This window comes from Crocuta crocuta, unplaced genomic scaffold (genome assembly GCF_008692635.1).
Source record: "Crocuta crocuta isolate KB4526 unplaced genomic scaffold, BGI_CrCroc_1.0 scaffold293, whole genome shotgun sequence".
NCBI classification, from domain to species: domain Eukaryota; kingdom Metazoa; phylum Chordata; class Mammalia; order Carnivora; family Hyaenidae; genus Crocuta; species Crocuta crocuta.
The window spans coordinates 903,893-916,158 of record NW_027529436.1 but is presented as its reverse complement, the minus strand read 5'-3'; the positions used below and the strand labels follow the sequence as shown (position 1 = coordinate 916,158).

Below are 12,266 nucleotides of genomic sequence, written 5' to 3'. Positions count from 1 at the left end.
TTATTTGGTGTCACTTAAAATTTTTCTTTCAGACGGACCCACTTTACATCCAAACACTAAAAGTGAGCACAGGGTGTCTGCTCCTACTTCTCTGAAAGGCCACATGTACATTCAGAACCCATGCATGTAATTTGGACTCAGATTATAGAATTGGTTTCTTTTTTTCTAACCTGTCACCACCAGAATATGAAAATAGACTTAGTAATACCAGCCAAATTGTCAAAGAAGTCACTTTTTAACTACAGAAGTAGAATAGAAATGTTACTGGGGTATTGATTGTGTAAAGAAATATGGTTTTTATACAATCTGTATTTATAGGCCTATGTGTATGGGATATATGTGTGTGTGTGTACGCGCGTGCGTGCATATGTATACATACATATACACGCATGTATTTTCTTTTTTTACATTAAAAAACTTTTTAATATTTATTTTTGAGAGAGAGAGAGAGAGAGAGAGAGAGAATATACAAGCAGGGGAGGGGCACAGAGGGGGACAGTGGATCCAAAGCTGGCTCTGTTCTGACAGCAGAGAAAGCCTGATGCAGGGCTCAAACTCACAAACTGTGAGATCATGACCTGAGCTGAAGTCGGATGCTTAACTGACTGAGCCTCCCAGGTGCCCAATATGTATCTATTTCCTATACAACTGTATATATAGCCTTATAGAATATGGCTGCATTTTGGTCCAAATGCTGCTTCTCAGAGGCCTTCTTTATATCCTTTAACTTCACAGAAGTAGAGACTGTACAGTTTGAGGAGTTATTTAATCAAGGTCACCCCTGGGATAGGGGCCTGCTCATGGGAGAAGCAGCTTATGTTCTGGACTCCATATCTTTGGCTTCAGGGAAGGTGATGGCATTGTGAAATATAAATTTTTCTGAGGTTAATTAAACCAGGGAAAATTCTTGAAGCTTTGATTACAAAGGAATGAGGGGCACACTATATGTAGCAATACGAAAGGAAAAGCTCTCTCATAAAGGCTTGTTGTATTCAAACAAATTGATGCTTATATATATGTTTATTCTTTCACTCAGAAAGGGGTAAATATTAGGAAGAAAATTCCAACTAAGTGAGGAGGGAGAGGTGACTGAGGTGAGGCCTTTTAGACTGAGTGGTCAGGGAAGGTTTCCCGAATGTAAGCAGATATCTGAATGGTGTGAAGAGTTTACCATGTGGAGACCCAAATGAAGACAACTCCAAGCAAAAGAATTAGCCGGAGTAAGAGTTCTAAAGTAGAAATCAGCAGTGTAGATTTAAGGAAGGTCCAGAAACCCAGTATGGCCGCAGAAGTACAGGAGAGGGTGGGAGCCTTAGTTGAGGAGAGAGAGGGAGAGACAGAGGTAGATGTGCAGGTAACTGGGGTGGTGGAGGGCCAGATCCTGTAAGGCTCTGAGTGTCATGTGAAAGAGCTTAGACTTTATTTCAAATGTGATGGAAAGCCACTGAGGAGTTTTGAGCAGGAAGCAACACAATCTGACTTGTATTACCCAACGGTCACTCTAGCTTGGGTATGAAAAATGGACCGCAGGAATGTAACAGTTAATGTACAGAGACCAGTTTGGAAGCTCCAGCAACAGTCCAAGAGGTGACGACAGACAGGGAGGTGATGCCAAGTAAGAAGGCAATACTGAGGCATGATTTGACATATGGCAAAGACGCAGCTAAGGACCTTTGGGTGGGCTGGTGATAGGTTAGGTTTTTGGTTTGAGTAACTTGGGCAAATTGTGGTGCCATTAGTTGATCTGGGGAGGAACCGGGGGAAGCAACAAGCCTGAGGAGGAAAATCAAGGGCTTAATGTTAGACATGTTATGTCTGAAACAGCCGTTAGATGTCTGAGAGGAGACATGAGTGGACAGTTGCATAGACAAATTTGCACTCAGGTGAAATATTAGGGCTGGGAATAAGAATTAGGAGATGCTGTTATAGAGATGGTATATAAAACCATAGTCTCTGATGAGATCTCCAAGGGAGCACCCGGGAGTGGATGTAGAGAGCACAGGGAAGAGGGGTGAACACAGAGTTTCCGGGCCCTTCTGCGTGCAGCTGGGTGGGGAAAGCAGATGGACTATGCTGCTGGGATGGCAGGAAGCAACCCTCTAGAGTACCTCTGGGAAGTCAAGAGAAGACATTTTAATAAAGAGAGATGGTAAGATCAGAGCTGTCAAAAGTTGCTGAAAGAATGAGTAAGAATAGCAACTTACATAAAAAAGAAAACTCTTTTAGAAACATTAAGCTAAAAATTAAGGGCTCTGTAATTATTTATGTGAGAAAACGGGTTTACCCAACGTCACAATTCTACAAATATTAATTGAACAGTCTTATTCTAAAATCTGATGTTTAATCTAAAAATAGTGTGACAGGGGCGCTGGGTGGCTGGCTCAGTCAGTTAAGCTTCAGACTCCTGATTTCTGCTCAGGTCATGAGCTCGTAGCTCCATGGGATCAAGCCCCACCTTGGGCTCTGTGCTGTGTGTGAAGTCTGCTTGGGATTCTGTCTCCCTCTCTCTGGCTCGCACAAGCTCTCTCCCTTCTTTCTCAAAATGAATAAACATAAATAAATAAATAATAATTTGAAAACAGTGACAATTGTTATTACACAAATAAAGCAATTAACCCAAACGCCAACCAACCAATAGCCTCCGTGAAAAGCTACCTACAGGCAGGAGAGATGATTTTCTCCACTTTTGCAATGTCAGCAACTACCATGTGAATTGTGCTGAGGCCAGATATGAAGAGTAGGATTTCAAACTTTCATAAATGGGGTAAGTTCTCCTGTCAAAATGCCCTATCTCTGGTAAGTCTGTGTCACTATTATAATCAAAATTTTATATCCAAGTCAATGCCTCTGTATTCCATTTTGGGTGTCACCATACTTCCATTCCTGGGCCTCTCCGCAGACATTTGGTAAAACTACTGAATTCTGTGTAGAATACTTCCTCCTTGAATGACCTGGAATAATTCAAAATCAAGGGCTGCTTTCCCTTTATCACACAATATGCCCTAAATGAATCATGCCCAGTAGCTGGTATATATTCAAAGAGCATGTTTAGGTAATGTAAACCAATACCATATAAGTAAAACATCACGGAAATAGAAAAAAAAAAGTAGCACACAACAGAATAATCTAAAATCCAGTCCAAAGACAACTGTATTAAACTATCTATTGCTCAGATGCCCTCCAGCCAGGTCGATGGTGTATGGGAGTCTGATTACTGACTAGATTATTCAACCAGCCTCTAAAATAGAGAGTGCTAGGCACATAGTAGGTACTCAATACACGGTAGATTTATTTCAGAAAGAAAATATGATTTTGGAATTTTCAAGAAATCTCTACTCTTTGGAATTCAATTTGTAATTGTTCCTCGTGGAAGACTTGACTAGTACTTAAATGGGGGCACGGTCTCTGAAAAATGATTTTATCAGTTTTTAAAAAGGCGTTAGCAAACTAAACTTTTACAATTTGATTTTCTTGCCATTGCTTTCCTTATACCATCAAAGATGATGTTTCTTTACTACTTTGAACTCATAAAATTGCTAAAAATCTAAAATTCAATTTGCCACATTACTGCTAATTTGAATAATGGCTGAATAAAAGACAGGGAACGCTGAAGCAGCATTGATTTCTAAAACATTTTGCACTTTCCTCCTCCATCCCTGTAAAGTAAAGCTCGGATGCCACGCACAATTACACAAGAAAATCAAGAAAGCCATTACATTCAGCATTTTGTCATGATCATTGTTACCATGGCAAAAAGTGGGCTGAGTTTAGCACAGCTGCCACGGACGAGGTCTGCTGGCCTTTTGTAAAAGCTGAGTAACAATACGATACCAAATTCTGTAGCCTGTCACTGTTCTGTTTTGTTTTCTTCCCCAGGATAAGACCATTGTCCATAGATGTTACTGTCTCATTCCTTAAGGATCCAGGCCAGTGTCATCTGCTGATTATATTCTTGGCCAGTGACTGAGGAACACAGTTAATCTAGGAAGGTTACAGCTTGCACTACCTCCTTTTCTAAGGGGGGAAAAATGTGTGGTGTGAAAACTTGGGACTTGAATCCTAGAAAACGCCAAAGTTTCAACAGCTGTACTATAAATGACAACAGAGATGTGCTGGAAAGGGCATGGGTTTGGGAGTGAGAGAGAAAAATGCATGACAACTAACTGTAAGGCATATTACTTTCTCTCTGAGAATCAGTTACGTATAAAATGGGGGGAGAAGTAACTTCCTTGTGAGGATTAACTGAGAGAATGCGGAGGCCCAGGCACATGGTGGGTATTCAATAACAAAAGCATCCTCCCCTCTAACCTTTTCCCTTAATCACTAAGATTTCCATGCCTTGATGTTGGAAGGTAAGCTGTTTTTGGTTGGAAGGCAAATCGTTTTGATCTTTCATATCATTTGGATACTATCCTCAGATAGCTGCGTAAAGTTCACATAAAAAAAAAAGTTAGCGTCGGTGTCGTAATATGCACCACATCTTACTACTCCTAGTTTTAGTGATCCCAATATTATCGCTGTAAAATGGAAAATGGGAGTATATACTAATTTTGACCTTATACAGAGATTTTTACTTTAAAAAAATGAAGCAACATTATGAAAGCAGAGAAGTTTAAATTATCTGAAATGAATACATTAATCAAGTCTCTGTACTTACTGGAAACAAAGGCTACGAGCATTTTTACCGGCTAAACAAAATATTTTTTCTAATGAGATTTCAGCTGAGTATCGTTTATCTTAAGAGAAAAATAATGGAACCTTACCTATTCCAGTAGCTCCAGAACTGGTCATGCAGGTAGGCATGGTGGCTACATTCATCACCAAATGAGGCTTTGCTTTCAATCCAGTGAATTATGTGCCCTTCTACAGCTAAGGGACAAAGCATTACTAATACAGAGCAAAGAGAAGGGAAGATTGAAAATACTGAACTCTGTCTAGGCCTCTCTGTGCTTCACATTAACGAGTGGAGCCTTAGCCCTCGCTGTTGTCTACGGATGTGGTTAGAAAACAGCGCATCGTATGTGTTCCTTCCGAGGAACATTTATGCTATAATCACATCCCTGTGATTTCCATCATCCTCTTCAAAAGCCCCTCTCCTACTCTGACACTGCCTCTGTAAGTGGGCAAGTAACGTGAAGGCAAACCAAAGCGGGCCAGCCTGGCTTTTCAACAGAACCCCGTAGAAAAATTCAGAAGTGAGAGAGATGACTTAATAATGGCACCCCAAATGTCTTCAGAAGACATGCTTATTTCTACCAAATAGAGGTAAACATTTTCAAGGAGGAGATATCTTCCGCACCTATTATTATCTGCTTTCTAAAATAATCTTTTCCAACAATTTCACCCATTTAAAGCGAATCTACCCTGGTAACGTTTGCTAATATTAACAAAAAGTGAAAAAAAAAAAAGTCTATGGAGGAAACACATCCCCTTTCTCTATGAACAAATGCATAAGAGAGTTTAAGGACTTACCAACTGGAACTTGTAAAATAAAGTCTGGTGTTTTGTCATAACCCTTTGCACGGAGCTGATCTTCATCTACAGGAAAAACAAATACTATTACTTATAACAGCGTTCCATTAACAAGACATCAATATAATTGCTTTTCTTTCTTAAAAATGCATAAAAATTACGAATGCGGTCATACCTATCTTTCTTAGGCATGCAATGCTGTGTGAGAATAAATGAACTTTCTTAACAAACCTGAAGCGGAGACATAAAAATGCCTTTGTCCCTTATGTATTTTTATGTCTTTATTATAAATATCATTAATTCAAGCTGTCATATGCTACCTTTTTTGTAATTGAAAATACTCAAAATAATGAAATATACTTACTGATTAAAAGAAAAGGCTTTCACCACCGTATCACTAATATTATCAGCCAATATTGGCAATTTGCAGTGAGACACATGCACGGTGGCCTTTACAATTATAAAACAAACGTTTTCATTACAGCAATTAAGAAAGTTGAGTTTCAATTAGTAAAACTATCCCTACACACAAGAACACAGAAAAGGACAAGGACAATGAGATCACTACCGAGAATTAATTGCCCTGCTTAATTCCTTTGGTACGCTATTGTTTCTGGCATTTAACAGAGTTTTACAACTAACAATATGTAATTCTGAAAAGCAAACAGGCTTTGAGATTTTTTTTCTAAGTCTGTTCGATTTCTTGATCCTCTGTAAATATCAATGATCCATTCAGAAGGAAAGGAGGCAGGAAAACAGGGGGCTTGAGGAAGTTGGAAAAACCTAGCAAAGGTGCTTGGTTAGGGGGAAAAAAAAAAACTCCTCCAATATTTTCTAAATGCTGTCCTTGACTTCCAATGGCATTACAATGTGATTTCTGAAATGAGGAGTTCTCCATTAGATTTTGGAGTGACCTGGTCATTCAATTCCAGACATGGCTTTCTGTCTTCACCCAACCTCAACTAATGGCCCAACCAAGTAACAAGGAAGGCTGTGTGGTCTCTTAACACCTACTGGGCTGTTGACATTGTCATGCATCCCATTCGCCTTCCTGCATCACCTTTGATTAGAATTAATGGCCCATTCCCAGTGTTGGGTAGCTTATTTCCAATCCATTTGTCAGCCCAAGACAGTGGTTTCATGGCCAATGTTCAGAAACTCTGTTTTAGAACACTCTTGTGTACATCTTGAAAGGTCAGCATTTTAAGCGTAAATAACCTTTTAATGACAAGACATATTTAAACTAGATATTTAGGTTAAATTTTGTTAAAAGTCGATGTCCTTTATCAAGACTTGGAAGGACTGATGCCAGAATTCCCAACAATCTCCCCTCCTTGATATATAAAAAACCTTAACTGTTGAGATAAGGAAATACAAATTTAAGTAATTTTACTTTAAAAATAAGAGAATTCGGAAGACTGGACTACAGATGAACCAGACCAGGAAAAATTTTTATCCTCTGGATACCCTGGCCACAACCTGAATATTCCGTGGAAAAGACATTTATTAAAAGCAACTCAAGGGGCGCCTGGGTGGCTTAGTCGGTTAAGCGTCCAACTTTCGCTTAGGTCATGATCTCGCGGTTCGTGGGTTCAAGCCCCGCGTCGGGCTCTGTGCTGACTGCCAGCTCAGAGCCTGGAGCCTGTTTCAGTCTGTGACTCCCTCTCTCTCTGACCCTCCCCTGCTCACGCTGTCTCTCTCTCTCCTAGAAATAAAAAAAAAAAAAAAAAAAGCAACTCAAGAGCCTTGAGGTGATGTTCCTATAGCTGATGAACAGTTTTAAAAGCTGGGTTGACATTAAAAAACAGAGATTAACATTTTATTAAAACTATACTAGCTTGATCAACCTTTACAGATGTTAAAATCTGTTTCAGAAAGAAAACTGATTATGTTTCTGACAGCAGCTCAAAACAAAATTTCAAAGGTCACCAAGCAATCCAAATGCACATACTAAAACCCCTTTAGAGGTACATGTTGCACTCCCGTTCACTGCACCAAAATTACCAACACAATGCTTAACAATTTAAACATTGTCATTTAATGTGAAAATACACACACACACACACACACACACACACACACACATCTAAAACCTGGGCAGAAAACAAGAAAATATCAGGTGAGGCTAGAGAATCTTCCCATCTTTCAGTGGAGAACTCTGAAGTATAACCATGTACTTGCTCACTTTACTCTGCCCCCTTTCTCCCTCTCCCTCTCAGGAGGAAGTTGATCCCATAGTAATTGTACCCAAAGGATAGCTTCTAGAAGGCTTTGTCTCCACTAGTGGTTTTTTTTTTTTTTTGAGAGTCAAATGGTTATTCCACACATCTGAAAAACCATGTTATTTATTGGGTCTCCACCCCATTCTTTTATTTACTAAACTCTTACTGTCTTACCCTCCCTGTTTCAACCTTCACATTGTTTCTCTCATCCTAGACTTCCTAGATGGAAATGTTGCAGGATTTTTTTCAACTCAATACCTGAGATTCGTTGTCTTGTTGTGCTTACAAGAATGAAAAGGTGGACACAAAATAAGCAACAAGCAAAAGTTTCTTAAGAGTATAGTAGGAAAGCTCTCTTTACAGAGAGGGGATTTTTGAAAGTGAATGTCTGCACTACAGGCAAGGGTTCTTGTTATACAAGGTCTGGTCAGCACTCCTTCCCTTCTCCCTCGTTCCTTCTCAGGTCCTACCCTAACTGGCTGAACCTGGGTTGTCTAGGTGCTGGGTTGTCCCTTCCTGATTGGCTTAAGTGAGGAGTCAAACTGGTCATACTGTCCCTCATGTAACATAAGTTTTACTTTTTTAGTTAGGTATTCCGATTGTCAAATTTCTGAGGGGCTCCTGAGGGGGTCTAGGTGGGGTCTAATACATTCTTAAGAGGAACTTTACACCTGAGGGGGTTTGCTGTTGTCAAATACTCCCAGCAGTTTCCCCAAATCTGTGTTTTCCCCCACCCAGGTCCTCAGGTCCTAACCGTTCCCTCTCTATTTTAACTTTGCCCATAGAATGATGTGGGCAAAACTCAGAGGAAGTGACAGCACAAGAATAGAGAGTAGCATTACGAGCAGGTGGCCTTGTTCATCTGGTTTAGGCCCCAGGAGAAGTTTTTATCATGGATCATCCCATGGGAAGATTTTTAAGGTCAGCCCCATCCATCTGGCCTGATTTGCTGGCTTTTATGCTCCTTTCCTGGCTCCCCAACCTTAAAAGCTTCCTTACCACTACTAGATCATCCAAACCATTGGGTATGGGTTTAAGATCTGATTGACCATCTTGTTGGGGTTCCAACTCCATGATCTAGAGGTTACGCTCAATCATCAGCCCACAGGATTTCCCTTGTGCTTCATTCTTTCTTCCTTTCCTTGCCTTACTGTGCTTATTCCCTATTTTCCACATAGGGGGCGTGAAGCCTCTGCTCTGAGGACAGGAAATGTTTCCTTTCCATTTTTTGAAACCTATCCATTGCCCCACTTGGCACCAACATATGCTTTGTATTTAATGCTCAAAAGGCTAACTGAATAAAATACAAGTACATTTTAAAGAATATCCATGCCTTCTACAAAGCCTAACTAGCCTGACTTAATAATTTTCTTTCCTGATTTAACTTCCCATTAATCAGTAAGACACAGACACGGAAAAAAAATGTGGCCCAAGGTTCAAGGTTTTATCTGATAGCTCTTATTGCTATCTTTCATCCTTGTTCCCAACTGTTTGCTCTGAGGTTCGTCTTGATCATCAAAGAAGGAACCGTGTCCCTTTCCTTATTATTCATGGGAAGTTTTCCTACTTTTCTCTTTGATCTGCAGTGTCTTAAATAACGTTGGAATTATCCATTCCTTAAAATATGGGCAGAATTCCTCACAGAGAAGAATATGGGCCTGATGCTACTATGGTGGGCAGCTCTTTGGGTACTCTTCCTATTTCTTTGATGGCTACCAATCTGCTTAGATTTTTCTCTCTTTTACAGTCAGTTTTGCAATCTATATTTTCCTTGAGAATTATACATTTCATCGAGGTTCTTATAGCTCTTTGTACATATTGGAGCCAAATGGCTACTTAAGATTCTTTGAACTTCCCAAGTGGAAAACTGTACCTTTAAGTAACCTAATACTTTCTTTAAGAAAAAAAAATAAAATTGACTAGAAAGGTCAAAAAAGAGTAATAACAATGTTTTAGAATAGCACTTTTAGCATAGCTTCCCAAAATGTTGGAGATCAATATGAAATCAATCTCCAATCCTGTATACCTATCTTATTCAGTGAATATAGGAAATATGAAGTAAGGCTCACATTTAAGGAATATGCTAAAAATACCCAATATATTTCATAACTACTAAGCTTGTTAATGTCACAGTTCAAGTGTTCAGTTTCAAAATTAACAGAACATTCTCGCTAAAAAGCAGACGTCTTAGCCTCGAGATCCACAAAATGTGGGGTATTCAGATGATGTGTGTGACTCACAAACCATGATATTTCTGAGCTTGAAAAGTCTTAGAGATTACTAGTCCAGTGTTCCAATTTGTACATGATATAAGTGGCTCAGAGGAGTTAAATGACTCACCAAGACCTAGGCCTCTTGGATAGCTAAAGACACAAGCAAGAAGCTGCATCAACCACATTCTGGCTCGTCATAAAAGACCACGTACCTCTTTTAATTATGGCAAATATTTGTTTTTTATTGTGTTTTTATTTTTAGTGTTTATTTTTGAGACAGAGCATGAGTGAAGGAGGGGCAGAGAGAGACGGAGACACAGAATCTGAAGCAGGCTCTAGGCTCTGAGCTGTCAGCACAGAGCTGGATGCGGGGCTCAAACCCACCAACTGTGAGATCATGACCTGAGCCGAAGTTGGACACTTAACCGACTGGGCCACCCAGGCACCCCGTAATCATGGCAAATATTTAAATTGGATCCTCTGTGACATTTATGAGGTAGGGGAAAAATTCTTATTTTCCTGCTGGAAGATCTTAAAGCACAGAAGAAGTGTCGGCCATCATCTGATAGTATTTAGGTGACATGTGCCTGAAGAGGCAATGAACTAGATAATTTCTTGATTTCTAGCATTTCAATGGCCCTCTCTCCAATTGAAATTTAAAAAAAAAATCAATGAAACTGCATCCACAGATAAAACTGATGTTAAATTTTTAAAAGCAACTCAGGTCTTCACTTATTTTTAAGTTGTCAGGCCTGCCTTTGGAGGGCATTTAAAAAAGGAATTTACACATACTTAAAGAACACTGTGAAAGTTTAATTCCTCTGGCCTTTTAATTACCCTCTCCTCTAAATGCCCCAAAATATCCAAAGCAATTAAGTACTAATTACACAATTTCTTTTTCTAAAATAAAGGGCTGATTTTGAGTCAGAGAACAAAACACATCTGAAACTAGTTAACATATACTTAAGAATCATAGAAGGGCATGAGAAGTACCGAGGAAAAGTTTGAGGTTTTCTTTTGTTTGTTTTATTAGAAGACTTTAAAATGTTAAGAAATAGTTATTCCCAGGAAAATGATGCAAAATTCCAGTTCACAACATCTGAAAATGAAAAGTAACATTCTGACATGGCCTTTTATCTATGAGTTTGTCAAAAGGCTTCTAAAATGCTAGGCTAAAATACATTGTATGATAAAAAGAATTTTAAGACCTATTAAATTTCTACTAAATTGAAGAAGGGAAAAAGATATACTGTGGTTTTCATATATGTTGCTGGATCTCTTTTCCATTCCAGTATTTTGTTTTTCTGTGTCCCCCCGCCCCCACCAAAACTCTCATTCAATACTTGGTGCTATCACCACCCCCCATCCCATATTTTTATGTTCTCAAAGAGTTTCACAGTCTTTTCTACCCAATTTAAGAAGTCAGCAAGGTTTCAGTAATAGATGTTACTATGGTATGCAAACCATGTGAGAGAGGCACAGAACAGATACGCATTTCATGGGGAGACCCATAGCACAGAGAAATGAAATCTTTAGAGAACCCAAAATTTCATTACAGCCATTAGTTTCAACCTCTTCCCCCAAAGCCTCTTATCAAAGCTACTAATAAGGAATACAACTGACTGCTCTGACCTTGTCCTTTGCTTGGGTCTTCAGGGGACAATACTAGCGAAAATTGAAGTGCCCTAAAGATAGGAGACAAATGGGAGGTCACGAAGCTGGGACAGTACAAAGTGGAGCTGAGCAGGCTGGTCCCTGCCGACTGGTGGCTGTGGAGACAGGCGATGTGAATATCAACAACAAAAGTAGAAGTCTCCCCTATTTTACATCGCATTCTAAACTCTTTTGGTTTAATGCCACAAGAGACAAAGCAGAATGGTAGAGGAAAAAAGAATACAGGGCAAGTGGGGAGAAAGGCAGATGATAGTGCCTCGGGCCGGTTTCCTCCAAACAGAACAGGGGGCATTAGATGGGCACTAGACACATTCCAACTCCAGGATTCCAAGGAAAGCCTGGACGTTATAGCGCCTTTGCCCCAGCTCTGTTAGCTGTAGTCACCAGTGTCAGACCTTTTGCAGGCCTGGCTGCATCTGTCCTAGAGCCAATCTCGATGACGAAAGGAACAGTAGCAGTTCTGAGACACAACACACACACACACACACACACACACACACACACACACACACACACACAACCAATCCCACAACAGCAGGATCAGATTTGACTCCCAGTGCCTTATGTTTTGGGGGACTAACGCTCCATCACTTGTGGAGATGTTTTGAGTTTTTGTCCTGCATCCCATCCTGTTTGGCACCGCCATCCTCCTTACGAGGTGATTCTGGTGACCAATAATGTGACC

The 12,266-nt window shown here is 39.9% G+C and overlaps 1 protein-coding gene across 5 annotated transcripts in view; it reads right to left on the bottom strand.

The window, feature by feature from the left end:
* Window positions 1-12,266, bottom strand: part of CDIN1 (CDAN1 interacting nuclease 1) — a 208,679-nt gene that overhangs the window by 94,364 nt on the left and 102,049 nt on the right. For all 5 annotated transcript variants that reach the window (XM_077759962.1, XM_077759958.1, XM_077759961.1 and 2 more), the window contains 2 exons: window positions 5,473-5,538; window positions 4,764-4,869 (listed from right to left, as the gene is read on the bottom strand). In XM_077759962.1, the coding sequence (XP_077616088.1) occupies window positions 4,764-4,869; window positions 5,473-5,538 (172 nt within the window). The remainder of the gene's footprint in view (window positions 1-4,763; window positions 4,870-5,472; window positions 5,539-12,266) is intronic.